Here is a 19,367-nt window from a genome sequence, read left to right as displayed (position 1 = left end):
CCGTTGAAATCCACAGTTGAGGGTGAGAGCTGCGGGATCGGAGTCAGACGGCTGTCCATAATCTTGGCATGGTCCTTGGGAAAGATTTCAGGGGCGAGGGAACCTCGTGTTGAAAAGCAAGCTAAGGAAGACTGAGGGAGGGTGAGTTGGAGACTTCCTGTGCAGTTTCCTCCTCCACTTCTTACCCCTCCCCCACTGCCGCCATTCACAAATTCTGACCCTTAAGGCACAAAGGTAGAAAATCCCATGGGGTCTCAGGCCAGGAAGCCTCTCATTGTCCCGCTCTGACTAGAAACTCGGAGAATGGGAAAAGGCCACCCTCTCCCCGCCTGTCCCCTGCTTTCTTGCTCCTTGCCATGCTGGGCTTGCTGTGGCAAGTGGGAAGCCGTCTCCGGCTGCAAGCAATCCTTTTTGCAAAGCCGAGGAATGAGTGAATGAGAGAGAGAGACAGAAAGAGGGACAGAGAGTGTATGTGTGTCTGTTGTGTCTCTGAGGTGGAGCGAGGATTGGGGGTGGGATTCCATGACGTTACCGGCTCCGCCTCCCGGTATATATAAGAGGGGGCGCTTGGCGCGCAACGACCCCAAGCCGCAGCTTTGAAGCCTGAACAACGAAGTCCGTAGCCCCAACCCAACTCGACTTAACTCAGCCTCACCCAACCCAATCTGAGACTCGCCTCTCCCTGGGCTTGCAGCAGCTCTCTGGTAAGCCTCGGGGGCCGACAGGTGTGTCGGAAGGGGACTGTGAGGGTCTGGGGCATACCTAGGATTCTCCGGCAACCATAGCGTGCAGTTGCATCAATGCGGCCGTGACCTGTTGCTGGGCGAGACCCCGGCCCCGGGATGGCTCCCGTCTCCACCTCAGCACCAGACTGTTTCTAGATGAAGCCGGGAGCTGAGTTAGGGGACGTAGGGTGGAAACCCTCTCTGTTGCAAGCAATTTCGGGCTGCCCTGGGGCCCCTCTCAGGGTGCATTCCCAAATCTTCAGATGTCGAAGCCCCGCCCCACTGTTGATTCTTGCGGGTCAGCCTTGCAGGGGCGGGAGGAAGTGGGGGAACATTCGCTTACTCCCCTGGGCGGCAGTAGCACGATTTACCCGGTGTGGGCTTGGTGAGTAGGGGTGAAATTGAGTCGGTGCTCACTTTTTGGTCTGCCGGGGAGGTCGGTCTCCCCCCGCCCCTCCCTCCCGGCAGTCTAGGAACCTTGCCTATTAAGTAACCCTTGGGATAAGCACCGAAAAGGAACGTGGATAGTGGATGTGAGAAGGGGGTTCTGCCCAGATTTATTTGCTGGCCGCTCCTGGGGTGAGTTCTGTTTAATTCTACAGGTCAGGGAATGGACCCAGATTAGGTTCCATGGTTCCTTGGTTAGGGTCTAGGATAAACCCTTATTACCCCGTCAGAGAGAGAGAGAGAGACAGAGACAGAGACAGAGACTGATACTGAGCACTCATGAGGTGCCGGGCTACAGTACCCCAGGGGCCTTTTACATGTCTTTTGTGCATCTAGTCCTACAAACCTGTGAGTTACTGTTTATTCCTACTTGTTAAGGAAGAGACTGAGATTAGAGGAAGACACTTGCTTTTGCCCCTTAAATGTCCTCCCCAACCCCCCATCGCTCCTTTGCAGGATGGAGTGGGTATTGTCATGCACTCTCAGAGTTTAGGGATAATGAGCCCCACTGAAGGGCTTTTTGTCTTGTTTTTCACCAGATCTTAGGCTCTTCTGCAATTTCGGCTAGAATGCTGTGGCAGGCCCTTCGCAGAGTGGGTCAAAAGCTGGTACGCAGACGGGCGCTGGAGCCAGGCATGGCTGAGACTCGCCTTGCCCGATGCCTGAGCACCCTGGATTTAGTGGCCCTGGGTGTGGGCAGCACCTTGGGTGCAGGTGTGTATGTCCTGGCTGGTGAGGTGGCCAAAGATAAAGCAGGACCGTCCATTGTGATCTGCTTTTTGGTGGCCGCCCTGTCTTCTGTGTTGGCCGGACTGTGCTATGCGGAGTTTGGTGCCCGAGTCCCCCGTTCTGGTTCTGCATATCTCTACAGTTATGTCACAGTGGGTGAACTCTGGGCCTTCACCACGGGCTGGAACCTCATCCTGTCCTATGTTATAGGTGAGATGCTGGGGCTGGGAGGGATCCTGTGCATGGCCAATGAAGGGGCGCGACGGTGAAGTGATGAATTAGCATTTACAGGACTTCAGTACCCCTAAATGTGTGTGTGTTGGGGGGCCGGTTGGGAAGGTTGAAGGTGTGGAGAAATTGTTCGTTCTCCTTAACCTCTGTCCTGGGGTCGTAAATTGATTGGTTTTGGGGTTTTTTTTTAAGATTTTTATTTATTCATTTGACAGACAGAGATCACAAGTAGACAGAGAGGCAGGCAAAGAGATAGAGGAAGGGAAGCAGGCTCTCCACTGAGCAGAGAGCCCGATGCGGGGCTCGATCCCAGGACGCCGGGATCATGACCTGAGCCAAAGGCAGAGGCTTTAACCCACTGAGCCACCCAGGTGCCCCTGGTTTTGGTTTTTTAAAAAGCAAGGCTAGGGGCGCCTGGCTGGCTCAGTCGGTGAAACATGCTGACTCCTGATCTTCAGGTTGTGAGTTCAAGCCCCACTCTGGGTGTAGAGCCCACTTAAAAAAAATAAAAAGTAAGAATAGGTGAAAACAGCAGGGATTGTTTGTGTGACTGGTTTCCGGGTGTGTGGGGGAGAAATTGACCCCATTGTTTCTCCCTCTGCTCCCCCAGGTACAGCCAGTGTGGCCCGGGCCTGGAGCTCGGCGTTTGACAACCTGATTGGGAACCACATCTCTCAGACCCTGCAGGGGAGTATCTCACTGCATGTCCCCCATGTCCTCGCAGAATATCCAGACTTCTTTGCTCTGGGCCTTGTGTTGTTGCTCACTGGTGAGGGAAGACACAGGGAACCGGTGGGGGCAGGGCTAGGAGGGACCAAGCCAGAGATGGGCCGGTGGAGGGGATAATGGTGAGAAAGAAGATAAGCTGAGTGGGAAAGCTGTGCACAGAGGCAGGAGGAAAGCTCCGATGGAGGACTTTTCTGAGTCCTGACTGCTTCTTTCCCACAGGATTGCTGGCTCTGGGGGCTAGTGAGTCAGCCCTGGTCACCAAAGTGTTCACAGTGGTGAACCTTTTGGTTCTTGGTTTTGTCATCATCTCGGGCTTCATTAAGGGGGACCTGCACAATTGGAAACTCACAGAAGAGGACTACAGACTGACTATAGCTGGCCTCAATGACACCAATAGGTTAGGACATTAACTCTCAGGAGCTGCGGGGCTGGGAGCATGAGGGGGAACCAAGGGGGAAGCCATGCTAAGGGCTTCGGGATTGGATCAGGGAGGAGGAATGGGAGCTGAGGCCTCAAAGACCTGGCAGAGTAGTTTGGCATCAGAGAAAAGGCACAGAGGAGGCTGAACATACCTTTTACCTTTTCCATCTGTTTCTTGCACTTTAGCTTGGGCCCCCTGGGCTCTGGAGGATTTGTGCCTTTCGGCTTCGAGGGGATTCTCCGAGGAGCAGCTACCTGTTTCTATGCATTTGTTGGTTTCGACTGTATTGCTACCACTGGTAACACAGTCACTCTGGTTCTGTCGGGCACTGGGGTACAATGTATGCTCAGGTGGCATGCACGTTGGCGGCGGGGGGAGGGTGTTGGGGGGTGTAGGGGAGGGGACCTGCTTCCCTGATTCCGGAACTTGTGCCCCTTCCTGCAGGCGAGGAAGCCCAGAATCCCCAGCGTTCCATCCCTGTGGGCATCGTGATTTCACTGTTCGTCTGCTTTTTGGCGTATTTTGGGGTCTCTTCAGCACTTACCCTTATGATGCCTTACTACCAGCTTCAACCTGAGAGTCCCCTGCCTGAGGCATTTCTTTATACTGGTTGGGCCCCTGCCCGCTATGTTGTGGCTATTGGATCCCTCTGTGCTCTTTCTACCAGGTCAGTGGCAAACGTTTGTTTTCCTCTGCTGTAGGAGTATTAGGCTTTAGCATTCAGTGCTCGTGAATACCCCTTCAAAGGGCTGTGAGGAGGGGCACCTGGGTGGCTCAGTGGGTTAAGCGTCTGCCTTCGTCTCAGGTCATGATTCCAGGGTCCTGGGATCGAGTCCCGCGTTGGGCTCCCTGCTCTGCGGGGAGCCTGCTTCTCCCTCTCCCACTTCCCCTGCTTGCGTTCCCTCTCTCTCTGTGTCTCTCTCTGTAAAACAAATAAATTCTTTAAGGGAAAAAAAAGGGGGCTGTGAGGAGAAGGCTGCGTGGGGACAGAGACCGCAGTGAACTCATGCCACTCTGGCCATTCCTCTCTCAGCCTCTTGGGCTCTATGTTCCCCATGCCTCGGGTGATCTATGCGATGGCAGAGGATGGCCTCCTGTTCCGTGTCCTTGCCAGGGTCCACACGGGCACACACACCCCCATCGTGGCCACTGTGGTCTCTGGTATTATTGCAGGTAAAAAAAAATAGTCTTTGCCCTTCCCCTAGCTGTTTCACCAATTCCCTTAACTCTGCTCTTCCCTCAATGCATTTCTTGGTTTCTGCCCATCAATTTCAGCATTCATGGCATTCCTCTTGGAACTCACTGATCTTGTGGACCTCATGTCAATTGGGACCCTACTGGCTTACTCTCTGGTGGCTGTTTGTGTTCTCATCCTCAGGTGAGACTCTCTCTGTAAATTGGGATTGGGTTTTTTTGTTCTCGGATTGAGGAATGCTAGAGGTCTATTCCTCCACCTGCCTTATCCTGACTCTCCTGGAGGGATGTGGACTGGAGGGATGTGGACAGCCCAGCCCGCCAAAAAGAGCTTGGACCCTTGATGATGAGGGAGGTTAAGCTGCGTGGGAGAAGATGCTAAAGCAGTTAGGGGTCGTCCTTAATCCTGCCTTCTTATTCCTGCCTCAGGTATCAGCCTGAGCTGAGGAATGATGAAGATGAGGTGGAGTTACAGGAGGAGAAGCTCCCCGAAGCAGAGAAGCTGACCCTGCAGGGGCTATTCTGTCCTCTCAACCCCATCCCCACTCCGCTCTCTGGCCAAGTTGTCTATGTGTGTTCCTCATTGCTTGGTGAGCAATGAAATTTTTCTCTAGGGTGGTGGTTTCGAGGTCGCTGTGATGGGATGGCAGAGTGGGGGGTGTGGTGGAGTGTGTGGCATTTGGTGGCTGAGGATGAACTAGAGAGAGCGTGGCCTTCCTTGGAATGGGGTGTCTGATGTCTCAAGAGCTGGTTTTGATATTCTTCACCTTGACCCTTGAAGCCCTGCTCCTGACTCTTCTTTGCCTGGTATTGGCCCAGTGGCCCATCCCACTGCTTTCTGGAGACCCAGTGTGGACCGCAGTGGTTGTGCTGCTCCTGATGCTCATTACTGGGATCACTGGGGTCATCTGGAGACAGCCACAGAGTCCCACTCCCCTGCACTTCAAGGTAAATGACCTCTTTCTTCCCACCTCCCCACCCATCTCAGAAGAGCAGGCTCCAGATGCTTTGGGCTCTAATAAGGTTCGTAAATATTCTTTAATTGTACAAGGAAGGAGAGATACCAGAGAAACCTAGGCGGAATACTTCTCTCACCCTCTGTAGTTCCTTTCCATCTCTGTTTCCCCAAACTGTGTATCCTTGGAGTTCTGTAGGAGGTGCAGTGTAGTGGGCGTTGAAATACACAAGATGAGTAGGAGCTGGATCCTCCCTTTCTGGGCGAGTAGGTTAGGGATCTCTTTCTAGGTCACCTCATGGGATATACAAAGAAGGTTTTGCTTTGTTCCCAGGTACCTGCTTTGCCTCTCCTCCCACTAGTGAGCATCTTTGTGAATGTTTACCTTATGATGCAGATGACAGCGGGCACCTGGGCCCGATTTGGGGTCTGGATGCTGATTGGTAGGTATCCACTGGGGAAGAGAAGTCCTTTTGGGTGTCCTACCCCGATTCTTTTCCCTCTTGGTCTCATGTAAGGAGACCTGTGAAGCCTTTACGGGGTCACTATTTCCCTACCTCACAGCTCCCTTTCCCCACTAGGTTTTGCTATCTACTTCGGCTATGGGATCCAGCACAGCCTGGAAGAGGTTAAGAGTAACCAAGCCCCACTCAAGTCTAGGGCCAAAACTGTAGACCTTGATCTCAGCAGTGCCTGTACACATTCGATCTGACGTCATCACCCCTGAATGCTGTCTGGTCCCCCTGCACAATAATGGCGAGCACCCTTGAGCACATGGGAAGCTAGGGCTCCTGTGGGATGTGGGTGGGGGACCACTAACGGAGCTCTGTATTTATTGTGGAGTAAAGGATGTGTCTTTGCTGTTTCTCCTCTTGGTTTTTAAATTTTTATTTTTAGTGGTCTCCTTTCCACTCGTGTCTGTAGCTGCTTCCTGGCTTTTACAAAATTATTAAAAAGAAACCAGAAAAAGAAACCATGTCTTGTCCTTTGCTTGCTAGAGATGATGTGGGGCCTGACTTTTGGTGTGGAGAGAGCTTCAGATAAGTGTGCTGCGCTTGCTTCAGTCGCTGCTAAAGGATCTGTTGTGCCTGTGTGTTTCTTGTTGGCTCAGGGTTGGGAGGAGGGTGGTATGAGCACCTGTCAAGCCTAGTCCCACTTAAAGGAATGATCTTGAGATAGGTTTCCCTCTTGCTATACTAAAGGTTAGCTTCTGAGTAAGTAGGACAGCAATACTTGCCTTTGAGATTTGGGGGTGGACTCTGATCTCCACACTGGCATTGGTCAGGACCTACACTGAGACCATTGTCTTCTGTTCCACCCCTTCTAGTTGGACCAGACCCAGACTCTTGTGACTGCCTGGGTAACAGCAATTTTGGCTAGGGTATTTGGCCCTGCTGGGAGGAGGGGTGGACCAGAGTGGGGTTGGTAGAGGACTGTGTATACGTGTAGATCCCAATGGCTGTAAAAGTGGTAAGGCAACAGAGGTCAGAGCTTTGCTCAGACCAAAGTGACTCATTCATCCACCTATTCAACAATGGAGCCCCTGTTAAAAAATGCTAGGCCCCACGCTGGGCGCTCGGGATACAAATATGAATAAAACCTCTAGTCCCTGCCCTCAAGGAACTCACCATCTAGAGGGGGTGAAGCAGGTACACACGAAATAAATGATGTGACTTGACACCGGGGGAGGGGTGAGTGCAGATTGCTACAGAAACATAAAGAAGGACATGCTTGACCTGAGTCTTGAATGGGTGTTCCTGAAGTGGACTGAGAGGAGGGCTTGTTTGTTGGTGAGCGGTGTGCACAAAGCCACGAAGTGTAAAGAAGCACATTGTATTTGGAAGCATGGCCTGTAGTTTAGTGCAGCTGGAGGGTAGCCTGTGTGGGGTTGTGAAATAAAGCAGACCATAGGAACAGTGTGGGTGGCTTTGTATATCCTACCAAGGAATTCAGATGTTCTCTTTGTAAATGGTGCAAGTGTGGAGGGGAGGAGGGCAGGTAGTGAAGGAATCTAAGGAAGATGGTTGGGTTTGTTAGTCCCCACAGCAGCAAGGGGGGTGCTTCCAAAGAGGCTGGGGGAATTTAGAGCAGCGGGATAACAGTCACCATTTCACCCTTGTGTGACATTGCTAGTAGTAATTAGGAGGACATTGCGGTCGTTTGGGTAACATATTTTAGGGTTCTTGGTCAGTTGGATGTAGGAGGTAAGAAAGAAGTGGATGGCTTCGATTTCTGCATGAAATTCCTGATTGGGTGATCATATTATTAGCCAAGATGGCAAAAGAGGAGTAGCATATTGGGGGAAAGATGAAATCAGATCAAGATATGCTAGTTTATAGGGGCACCTGGGTGGCTCAGTGGGTTAGGCCTCTGCCTTCGGCTCAGGTGGTGATCTCAGCGTCCTGGGATCGAGCCCCACTTCGGGCTCTCTGCTCAGCGGGGAGCCTGCTTCCCCCTCTCTCTCTGCCTGCCTCTCTGCCTACTTGTGATCTGTCTCTCTCTCTCTGTCAAATAAATAAATAAATAAAAATCTTTTAAAAAAAGATATGCTAGTTTATAAACATAAAAGAATTTAGCTTCATATAGGTCAAGATATGTAATCAACAACTGGAACTTGAAGCTAGGAGAGAAGTCCAAGCTAGAGTTTAAGATTTGGGGGCCATCAACTCAGAGCACACATTTGTATTTGGGGGAGATTGGCTGGCTCAGTTGGTAGAACATGTGAGTCTTGATCTTGGGGTTGTGATTTCAAGCCCCCCATTGGGCTTAGGGATTACTTTAAAAAAAAAAAAAAGAAACCTCTAGTATAAGTTATATAATTATCTTTATATACAAAGAGCTCTTACAAATCAGTAAGATGAGGGGTGCCTGGGTGGCTTTGAGGTTAAGCATCTGCCTTCAGCTCAGGTCATGATCCCAGGGTCCTGGGATTGAGTCCTGCTTTGGGCTCCCTGCTCGGCTTCCCCCTCTCCCACTTCCCCTGCCTGTGTTCCCTCTCTCAGTATCTCTTTCCCTGTCACATAAATAAATAAAATCTTTTAAAAAATCAGTAAGATGAATAACCTGATAGTTGAATCAAAGATATAAATAGTTTGTAGAAAAAAATATGTAACACCAACAAATACTGATACTCAGCCTCACTCATTAAATGCAAGACAAAACAATTGCGAACTCAGTTCTTAACCTTATAAATCAGCAGAACAAATTTTTATAAGACTTTATTTTGAAGTAATGTCTGCACCCAGTGTGGGCCTTGAACCCACAACCATGAGATCAAGAGCTTTGTGCTCTACCGACTGTGCCAGCCAGGTGCCCCCCTCCATAAACCAAAGTTCAGTGATTTGGTGTTGGCAAAATGAGGGGAAACAGACAGTCTTATGTTTGATGGGGATTTACATTGTTGTAATTTTTGTGAGAGTAATTTGATAATACAAGAATTAAAAACATTCCTTTTGATCTAACAATTTCACTTACAGGAATTTTAAAAATTTCACTTATATAGGGATATTTACTGTGACATTTTAAGACAATAAAACTTGGAAGCTACCGAGTGTACATCAGCAAAGAACTAGTTAAGTTACAATACATTAATTCGGTGGAATATTTACAGAGCCAGTGAAAAAAATGACATAGAATTCTATGTGCCACGGGGTGATATGGAAAGCTCTTCAAGGTAGACTATTAAGTAGGAACAAAACAAAATGGAACAAAAACCCCAAGGTGCAGAACATTGTGTGACGTCTGTTTATACATAATTTTTTTTTCGGGAAAAATATATAGGAAACTTAACCTCTGGTTTTTCTTCTGTACTTTTTCAGTTTTCCTAACCAGATAGAAGCATTACTTTTTTCACTCATTTTATAATCATCATAACAGTAAAAAATTAGGGGACCTCTAACATTTAAGGGATGAAAGAAGATTCAGCACCAGAGATGAAGAAAGAATGACTGAAGAGACAGGACAGTGATGTGGAAGTCTAGGGAGGAAAGGACTTCCCAAGAACAGTCAGCGACGCCAAATGCTGCCTAAAGAGCCACGTTCTGTAAGATGAGGACAGAAGAGGGTTCATTGGCTTTGTCAGTAGGTAATTTGATCATTTCATGAGTAGTTTTGGTCAGATGGTAGGAGTGGGGGTCCTACGGCAGTGGGTAGAGTAAATGGAGGGTTAGGAAGCAGGTACAGCGTTTCAAGCCACCAGCCAAAGAGTCAAGAGGATTTTGTTTTATAAGATGGGCTGTTCTGGTATTTTCACGCTTAATGAAGATTGTCAATGGAGAAAGTGAATACATTTTGGTTCTACTGTTGAAATAAATCATTTATGAAGGATTCTCTGCTAGTTCTCTGCTTTGGTTTTCTAGTCTTTTTTTATTCAGTGCGATGTTTCCCATACTTCAGACCTTCAGGAATTTTTCTCTATTTGTGTAATTCCTGTAATGTTAAAAAAAAACAAACCCTCACTTTTTAAAGCTTAAATACACTTATTTATTTATTTTTATCTTTATTATTTATTTATTTATTTGAAAGATTTTATTTATTTATTTGACAGACAGGGATCACAAGTAGGCAGAGAGGCAGGCAGAGAGAGAGGAAGGGAAGCAGGTTCCCCACTGAGCCGAGAGCCAGTTGATGTGGGGCTGGATCCCAGGATCCTGGGATCATGACCTGAGAGGAAGGCAGAGGCCTTAACCCACTGAGCCACCCAGGTGCCCCCTATTTATTTATTTTTAAAGATTTTATTTATTGATTTGAGAGGGGGGAGGGAGGACTTGCATAAGCCTGAGGTGGGAAGGACAGAGAGAGAGAGAGAAAAGCAGGCTCCTCCTCGATGAGCAAAGAGCCTGGCCTGGGGCTCCGGGCTGAAGGCAGATGCTTAACTGACTGAGCCACTCAGGCGCCTCTATTTATAAAGTTTTATTTAAATAATTTGTATATCCAACCTGGGGCTCATGACCCCAAGGTCAAGAGTAGCACAGCACACTCTTCTGACTCGGTCAGTTAGGTGCCCTAATACACTTATTTAAAAGGAAAACATTTGGGGGCGCCTAGGTGGCTCAGTGGGTTAAAGCCTCTGCCTTCGGCTCAGGTCATGATCCTGGGGTCCTGGGATCGAGCCCTGCGTCAGGCTCTCTGCTCGCTGGGGGGCCTGCTTCCTTTCCTCTCTCTCTGCATGCTTCTCTGCCTCCTTGTGATCTCTATCAAATAAGTCTTTTAAAAAATCTTAGAAAAAAGGAAAACATTTTACCACTATCATACATAGAAAGCAAAGTATTTCCCTGAGACACATTAAAATAAATATCCAACTATACAAAAATGTTTGGCTGTGTACCAAATAATCCTTAAATGCATTTAGCTTTCCATGGTTTCTCCGCCACCCCCCCACTTCCATCAACATGGTCTGGAAGCCAACGGTCCTCATGTATAGTCTGAAGGTCAATGGTAGCAGGATGCTACATCAGTGCCTATGTCATTCACCTTGCTTCATCTTACCATGTAGGCATTTTATAATCTCACATCCTCTCCGGAAGAAGGGTGAGTACAGTACAAGATATTGTGAGAGATACCACATTCACACAACTCAGGATATTGTTATACTTGTTCTATCTCATTACCGTTGTTAATCCTTTATTGTGCCGAATTTATAAATAAACTTTATCATAGGTATGTCTGCACAGGAAGAAATAGTATATATGTATCTCGTGTTCAGTGCTCTCTGTGGTTTCCGGCATTTCCTGGGGGTCTTGGAACATACCCCCCATGGATAAGAGGGAACTGTTAAATACCACGCTTTGGAAACCCTTAGGCAGTTAGTGAGTAATCTCTTTAGGATGCTGAGTTTAAAGTTGGCTTTAGGCGTGGTCTAATCTTAATCTCCTCAAGGAGTCCGGGATAAATTTGGCCCAAATCCGTACAAAGATGCCAAGCAGGAAATAGCAAGTGTCCTAAGAGAGCTATGCATGAAATCCCCTGAAGAACTCACATCAGGGAGTTCTGGGAAGTCTTCATGGAGGTGGTGGCTCTTAAACTGGGGCACAACGGATAGGTAAAATGTATAATTTCAGCAATGGGTAGAGCATTTCAGGAGGAGGGAACCTTGGGCATAAAGACAAGAAATTGAGAAAGTTTATAGTTTGGTGTGCCTACAGCCTCAGATGTTGAAGGGATGAAGCGGAAAAAATAGGGCAGGAAATATACCTTCTAGTCAGACTCTTGAAGGTCATTACTTTCAGAGCTTACTCTAAGGGCAGGGAAGTGTGTGGATGAGAACATTCGAACAAGTGAAGGAAAGCGGTTCTGTGATTCGGTTCAATGAATGTACCTCAGCTGCCCAGTCACACCGTTATACTCTAGATCTTGCCAGAATGTACACCTGTGAAACCACGAATTCAAACATCAAGTTCTCTGTCCACAGCTTCCCCAACTCACTTGCTCAAGTAACCCCACAACAATAATTCTTTGACCTCATGAATCCCCTAATTCATTCTCCCCTCCCACATACATTTTCTCTTATTTTATCGGGTTCTGCCAGTCTTTGCTTGCTCCCTTTCCCACTTAAATTCCTGAATTTATTATCATTATGACTCTTGCAAATACCTTCACCTCCCTAGGCGGTATTCCAGAGTCCTACGCCCTGCCCCCAGAGGAATCAAAACATCGCACCTGTGGGCTTCAGGAGTTTTGGAGGCAATCCTAAACATGGGCAGCTTAACAACCATTAGCCTTCACTATGTCCTCACCACTACTCGGGGACCTTTTTTTTTTTTTTCCTCTCCAATTCCCCTCTCTAAACAACTGTTTCTTACCTTATTCACATTCTTCAAATCTCTCCCTCCTACTCTCTGCTCTTGACTGCCTCATACTTTAATGAGAAAATACATGCCCATCAGATAAAAACTCCCTCATTTTCCTGTGGGTTTTTTCCTTTAATGAAAATAGCTTCTTGGGGTGCCTGGCTGGCTCAGTTGGTAGAACATGCGATTTTTGGGGTGCCTGGGTGGCTCAGTCATTAAGTACCTGCCTTCAGCTCAGGTCATGATCCCAGGGTCCTGGGATCTAGCATTGGGTTCTCTGCTAGGTGGGGAGCCTGCTTCCCTCTTCCCTGCCTGCCTCTCTGCCCACTTGTGATCTTTGTTTGTCAAATAAATAAATAAAATCTTTAAAAAAATAGCTATGTAGTTGCTTCAGAACTTTTTCTTGAATGACTCTACCTCACTGAGTTGAATCATTTCCATATTGGTCTGCACTATTACCATAAATTTTATTTACAGGAATTTTAATATCTGGTAGAGCAAGTCCCTCTCCTTTACTCCGTTACCCCTTTCGTTTTTAGAATTTTCCTGGCTATAATTGCATATTTATTCTGAAGGTGCTTTTCTCTCTCTCTTTTTTTTAACAAGATGTAATGCATGCTTATTAACCAATTTGCTGACTGTCTTTTAACCCACTCAATTAATGAGAGTCTTTTTTTTAAGATTTATTTATTTGAGAGAGGGGAAGGGCAGAGAGAGAGAAAGGATCTCAAGCAGACTCTGCACTGAGGGCAGAGCCTGGTGCGGGGCTGGATCTCATGACCCAGAGATCATGATCTGAGCTGAAACCAAAAGTCAGATGCTCAACAGAATGAGCCCCCCCAGGTGCCCCATATTAATGAGTTTTCATAAGCTCTCATTAGAGTCCACACTGTTCACCTGCTGCCTTTATATGCTTATCAATTTCACCATTTCTGCATTAATTTGTTAAACAACAGTAGAATAAAATTTGTAGTTTATGCCAGGGTAAGGGAAGATAATCTACAGCCTGTTGAGGGCCATTTAATGGCATTTTCTTACTCAGTCTTGCATATCTTCCTCAATATGCACCTGCTTCCTTTATTATCTCCTTTCTTCTTCTTTTACTTTTTTCCCTGTCTCTTAATTCTTTCTTACTGGTAACATCTAGGGAGGCTATCTAGAACGAAAACAAAAACACTGGGGAAACCCATACAACGACATAAGGGCTTTCACCCTTTCTGCATATTTTTTATTCACTTTTGTTTTTTTATTTCACCTTTTCTGCGTATTTTTATTTTTTATTCAATGCAGTGGTACCAGTTCTGTAGCCCTGAATTTAGAGCTATATTTACAGTCAGTATTAGTCAAGAGTCATTTGATTCTTGTTTGCCTTATATAATCTTGGATGATATCATATCCATCCTACTACAGACGCTTTTTTAAAGTAATCTGTACATTGGGGTGCCTGGGTGGCTCAGTGAGTTAAAGCCTCTGCCTTCGGCTCAGGTCATGGTCCCAGTGTCCTGGGATCAGGCCCCGCATCGAGCTCTCTGCTCCACAGGAAGCCTGCTTCCTCCTCTCTCTCTCTGCCTGCCTCTCTGCCTGCTTGTGATCTCTGTCAAATAAATAAATAAAATCTAAAGTAATCTGTACACTTAGCGCAGGGCTTGAGCTTATGACCCAAAGACGAGTCTTGCATGCTCTAGCGACTGAGCTAACGAGGCATCCCAGCTACAGACATTATTAATCACTAAGATTTCTTTTTTAATTTTTAAAGATTTTATTTATTTATTTGACAGAGAGAGAGAGATCACAAGTAGGCAGAGAGGCAGGCAGAGAGAGAGGGGGAAGCAGGCTCCCTTCTAATAAAGATTTTATTTATTTATTTGACAAAGATCACAAGTAGGCAGAGGCAGGCGGCGGGGGGGGGGGGGGGAGCAGACTCCCCGCTGAGCATAAAGCCCGATATGGGGCTCGATCCCAGGACCCTGAGATCATGACCTGAGCCGAAGGCAGAGGATTAACCCACTGAGCCATCCAGGCGCCCCAATCACTAAGATTTCTAAGATGTATGGGAAAGGACCACCTTGGGCTGGAGATCCAAGGTCTAAGTTTCGCCCTGTCTCCTGTTCATTTATTATTTTTACTAACATATAATGTATTATTTGCCCCAGGGGTACAGGTCTGTGAATCATTAGGCTTACACATTTCACAGCACTCACCATAGCACATACCCTCCCCTGTGTCCATAACCCAACCATCCCTGTTCATTTATGAACAAAAAAGTTATGGTAGAGACAGGGGCCTGGGCGGGATGATGGAAGTTGGGAGCGCTTGGTTTGCCAACCAGGAAATGGAGAACAATAATGGAAACTCACGCTTGTTACCAATTACATGCCTGCCAGTGTTCTAGATGCTTTACATATGTTATTCCATTGAATGAGAAGCTTGGAACTACTTTTATTTCCATTTTATAGATGAAAAAATGGAGGCAATGAGATTCTAAGTAGCTAGCACTAGTATATAGTGCATGAGGATTCAGTCAGCTATGAGATACTCAACCGCCCTTTTGCACCAGACTTCTTTGTGTATTTTAGCAATCTGGGATTGTAATATGAATACCAAATTGCAGGATGCAAAAGAAGAGGCGTTAATAGCAGTACTTCCCCTGTTTTGCCTTTCTTCTTCACTGTACTAAGTGCTTTAGATGCAGAAAATTTTGAAGAGGGAAAAGAAATTATTTTTAGAAGCCCCGTCTTTTCCATGATAGGTAATGACCGAGTCTGAGACTGTCAGAGCCAGGAGGAAACTCTCTTAATGTTTCCAGAATTGAAACCACAATCTCTTTTCTTCATCTTGCTAGCCAGCTTCACGTCTGGCTTGACTGAGGTGCATGAGCCTCAAAAGAGGTCTATGAGGCGGGAGGCTTGTTAATGTTTTGATTTGGGGTTTTTCCCCAAATCTGGAGGCATCATGCCTTAACACTGTTGTCTCTGAATAGAGATTTCAGTAAAAGGCCAACTCCTTTGTTGAAAGCATCATCCATATATTTAACTGGTACCAAACATGTTTACTTGTGTATTCCACCCCCATCCCTAAAACCATTTGTCTGGAGATGGGTCGGACTGCCGCCCTTACTGGGAACCTGCAGGGGAGTCATTAGCCAGTCTCCTTCGGATTTGACAAGGGCTGGGCAGCAGAAACGTTTCTTGGAACTACGGGGTTTTTCATTCCTCTCAACTTCTGATATATTTTTAAGATTTTATTTATTTATTGGACAGAGAGGAATACACGGAGACAGGGCACACAAACGGGGGGAGTGGGAGAGGGAGAAGCAGGCTCCCCGCCCAGCAAGAAGCCCCATGTGGGGCTCCATCCCAAGACCCCAAGATCATGAACTCAGCAGAAGGCAGACGCTTAAGGACTGAGCCACCCAGGCGCCCCTCAACTTCTGATATTTCTGATATTTGCTTCTTTCGGATAACCAGTGGGCAGTACTGTTTACTTCCTTTGCTCTACCTCCCCCGTCCCCCTCCCCCCCTCCCCCCTCCAAACTTTCCCCCTTCTCCTCTCTTCTCCCCCCTCCCTCACTCCCCCCTCCCTCACTCCCCCCTCTCTATTTCCGCTCCCTCCTTCTCTCTTTCCGCTCTCTCCCTCTCACCCTTTTCGATCCCCCCCCAAGGCCTCCTCTCTGCTTGCCTGTAACCCTGGCCATCTGCACCCCTTTCAATAACGGTAGTGTGCTTTCAGTATTGCCCCATATTTCCTTACTCTCTGTGATTCTAACCCCGACCTTCTAAGCGGCAACCCTAGAATTTAAGGCCTAGACAGCGCCCCGTGCCCCGAAGACGACGACGACGCTTATGCCGGCATAGAAGGTAAAGGCCAATTGGGCGTGGCCATTGTGACGTCACTATTGGGGGGAGGTGCCTTCTGAGCGTCGAAGGACCCAGTAGACAGAGTTTGTGGAGAGGCAACTGTGGCGGTCTTGTTCCCTTCGGAGGTTCGGGTTCCTACCTCGGCGGAGGTAGGAAGGGCTAAAGGTGGGTCACCTACAGGTTCTGAGTGCTTTACAACTAGCAAAAAGATGTGGCCATTAGTTTAATACTTTTTAGAGCGTCTCTGAGGCAGTGGTTTTGAACTGTAGAGTTGCTGTAGCCGACTCAGGTGAAGGAAAATGGGTAAAAGCAGAGGGGTTTTGTTTATTTGTTTGTTTGACTTGGATTAAGTATGGGGAGCGGTGTGTGGCCACTGAAAGCGGGAGATAGAAGTTTAGAGGCAAACGACCAAAATGCCGCTGTAACCGGGCGGTTGATGATTGTTGGGGGTGGGGAGCTGAAGGCGCTAGCAGGTCTGCAAGAGTGGGAAAAACAACAGCGAGTGATTGGATACTTTGAATGTATGGGCGGTGACGTGGGGAGATTTTTGAACCAATTAGGAGGAGGCATCGAGTACCAGCCAGACCAATCACGGGGTACCTCGAGTCCTGGTTTCCCTGTTGTGGGGCAGACTATGGTTAAGAAAAGACCGCGTGAAAATTTAGTTCAGGCCCGGTTTTTGGCATGCGACAGCCAGGCCCTGCCCCTTATTAACTGCTTTTTCTGAGTTTTAACATTTCCAAAGCACTTTTTCCCCTTTGGATAACAAGTAACTGGAAAATTTGTAAAGAGATTTATTGAGAGACCGAAGGATAAAGGACAGAATATTAAAATATTTTCTTATTTCATAGGCCTGAACCAGAGATTTAAAAATGGACGGTATTGATTTTCGTTTCATGGATTTTAAAGGTATATAGCTTTACATTGTAGTAAAGAAAATGTTAAGTTGTTTGTTGCCTTATCTGAGATCTAAATATATTTTGTTTCTGAATTTTATCTCTTTGGATTGTCCATAGGTCCGAATTTTCTCATTTATGTACCAGAAAAACAACATAGATGTTTAAGACTCTGGAACCCTCTTATAAGCTAGTATAAGGAAATAGAATTCACAATTCATCGCTTGTTTTCTGAGAATTTTTATGGCATGCAAAATAACACTGCTTTAATCTGAATTAGAGATACACTGCTTTAAAAGTACATTAAAAAAATTACTGCAAGATCCCGAAGTGCCTTGCCATAATTACCAGTGAAAAATAAATTATATCCTGTGTAGTTTTAGACTTAAGTGCATTTTATTGTATCTTAATTATTTTAAAAACTGGTAATCCATGTATGGTATTTATGGGAAATCTTAATAAACAAAAGCAATTTAATTGACCAGAGCACCAGATTCCTCAACCATGCCAGATGTGGGAGAGTTTATGGTATTTCTTTTTTTCTGGGGACATGATTAGACCTGTAATGCATTCACATTCAAATTCACATAATAATGAAATATGTTGTAAGCAGGGTGGCTACAAATCTATTCGGTCAGTGTTTTGTTAATGCTTGTCATTTAAAAACCACAACAATGAAGCCTTAAGTTTTTTTTGTAATCCTTAAGCTTTTTAAAAAAACTTTTTTTAAAATTTTGTCTTTGATTATTTTTTTTAAAGATTTATTTGACAGACAGAGATCACAAGTAGGCAGAGAGGCAGGCAGAGAAGGAGAGAGGAGGAAGCAGGCTCGCTGCTGAGCAGAGAGCCTGATGCAGGGCTCTATCCCAGGACCCTGAGATCATGACCTGAGCAGAAGGCAGGGCCTTTAACCCACTGAGCCACCCAGCGCCCCATGATTTTTATTTTTTAAGTAAACTTTATACCAAACATGGGACTCCAACTCACAACCCCAAGATCAAGACACATGATCTACTGACTGAGCCAGCTAGGCACTCCCAAAGCCTTAAGTTTTAATTTAGGACATAGTATCTTTCTTTATTTATGTGTTTTATTTTATTTTAATTTTAGTTTTTTTAAAAAAGATTTTATTTATTTATTTGACAGAGAGAGAGAGAGAGATCACAAGTAGACAGAGAGGCAGGCAGACAGAGAGAGGGAAGCCGGCTCCCCGCTGAGCAGAGAGCCCAGGATCCTGAGATCATGACCCGAGCTAAAGGCAGGGGCTTAACCCACTGAGCCACCTAGGCGCCCCTTAATTTTAGTTTTTATAAGTTATCTCTGTACCCATCACGGGACTCAAGCCCACAACCCTGAGTTCAAGAATTGCATGCTCTGGGGTTGCCTGGGTGGCTCAGTAGGTTGAGTGTCTGCCTTCAGCTCGTGGAATCAAGTCTAGCATAGGGCTCCTTGCTCAGCAGGGAGCCTGCTTCTCCCTCTGCCTGAGGCTCCCCCTGCTTGTGTGCACTCTCTCTCTGATGAATGAATGCATAAAGTCTTAAGAAAAAATTGTGTGCTTCACTGACTGAGCCAGCTAGGCACCCAAAGGATATGGTATCGTAAAGATATAAAAATGGAATAGGGATTATGACTTTTGAGTACAGTTGACCCTCAAACAACTAGGGTTTGAACTGCTCAGATCGACTTCTATGCAGATTATTTACAATCTGTTATTGTAAATATTTCTCCTTATGATTTTAACATTTTCTTTTTATTAGCTTACTTTATAATAAGAATACAGTATATGATAAGCATAACATGCAGAATATTTGTCAATTGACTGTTAATGGTAAGTCTTCTGGTCAGCTGTAGGCTATTAGTTAAGTTTATGGAGAGTTAAATTCGTAGGCTGATTTTTAAATGTGCAGGGGTTAGTGTCCCTAACCGCTGCCCCCCCCCCTGTATTGTTCAAGGTTCAATTGTGTATGGTATTTGAGACCTTGTATTTACATAAATTTTGAAGCACACAGAAAAGTATTGAGAACAAGATAATAATATATTATCTGTATACCTACTATTAAGTTTTGTTGAATCTTAACAGTTTGCCATACGCTTCAGATAGTTCATTGTTCAGAGAACTACAAGATTACATGTACCAGTTTTTCATCTTTAAAATTTTACATAAATTTTGTCCTTTTGTGTGATTTTTTTTTCTGCAGCTTGTCTTTTTTTAAAAAAGATTTTATTTATTTGACAGAGATCACAAGTAGGCAGAGAGGCAGGTAGGGAGAGAGAGAGGGGGAAGCAGGCTCTCTGCTGAGCAGAGAGCCCAATATGGGGCTCGATCCCATGACCCTGGGATCATGACCCAAGCCGAAGGCAAAGGCCTTAACCCACTGAGCTACCCAGGCACCCC

At 46.2% G+C, this 19,367-nt stretch overlaps 2 protein-coding genes across 2 annotated transcripts in view; both read left to right on the top strand.

Moving 5' to 3' along the window:
• Nucleotides 1–597: 597 nt before the first annotated feature.
• On the top strand, nucleotides 598–6,385 carry SLC7A3 (solute carrier family 7 member 3). The gene is made up of 12 exons (XM_045995462.1): nucleotides 598–704; nucleotides 1,712–2,111; nucleotides 2,743–2,901; nucleotides 3,081–3,258; nucleotides 3,468–3,580; nucleotides 3,727–3,949; nucleotides 4,316–4,455; nucleotides 4,558–4,660; nucleotides 4,906–5,066; nucleotides 5,258–5,424; nucleotides 5,766–5,874; nucleotides 6,013–6,385. The coding sequence occupies exons 2-12, from the start codon at nucleotides 1,742–1,744 to the stop codon at nucleotides 6,141–6,143; spliced, it is 1,854 nt and encodes a 617-aa protein (XP_045851418.1). The 5' UTR covers nucleotides 598–704; nucleotides 1,712–1,741; the 3' UTR covers nucleotides 6,144–6,385.
• A 10,500-nt stretch (nucleotides 6,386–16,885) lies between these two features.
• TEX11 (testis expressed 11) overlaps nucleotides 16,886–19,367 on the top strand; it is a 297,399-nt gene continuing 294,917 nt past the window's right edge. Inside the window, exon 1 of the mRNA XM_045994777.1 lies at nucleotides 16,886–16,985. Within this exon, the coding sequence (XP_045850733.1) occupies nucleotides 16,949–16,985 (37 nt within the window). The 5' untranslated portion in view covers nucleotides 16,886–16,948. The remainder of the gene's footprint in view (nucleotides 16,986–19,367) is intronic.

Source organism: Meles meles, chromosome X, assembly GCF_922984935.1.
Source record: "Meles meles chromosome X, mMelMel3.1 paternal haplotype, whole genome shotgun sequence".
NCBI lineage: Eukaryota > Metazoa > Chordata > Mammalia > Carnivora > Mustelidae > Meles > Meles meles.
The sequence above is the reverse complement of the archived record's forward strand: the minus strand, read 5'-3'. Positions and strand labels throughout refer to the sequence as shown.

Excerpts from the sequence above, each read along its gene's own strand:
- SLC7A3 (XM_045995462.1), top strand. The coding sequence starts at position 1,742 with ATGCTGTGGCAGGCCCTTCGCAGAGTGGGTCAAAAGCTGGTACGCAGA. Across the intron at positions 2,902-3,080 it reads CCTTGTGTTGTTGCTCACTG|GATTGCTGGCTCTGGGGGCT; the intron begins GTGAGGGAAGAC and ends TCTTTCCCACAG. Across the intron at positions 4,456-4,557 it reads GGTCTCTGGTATTATTGCAG|CATTCATGGCATTCCTCTTG; the intron begins GTAAAAAAAAAT and ends CATCAATTTCAG.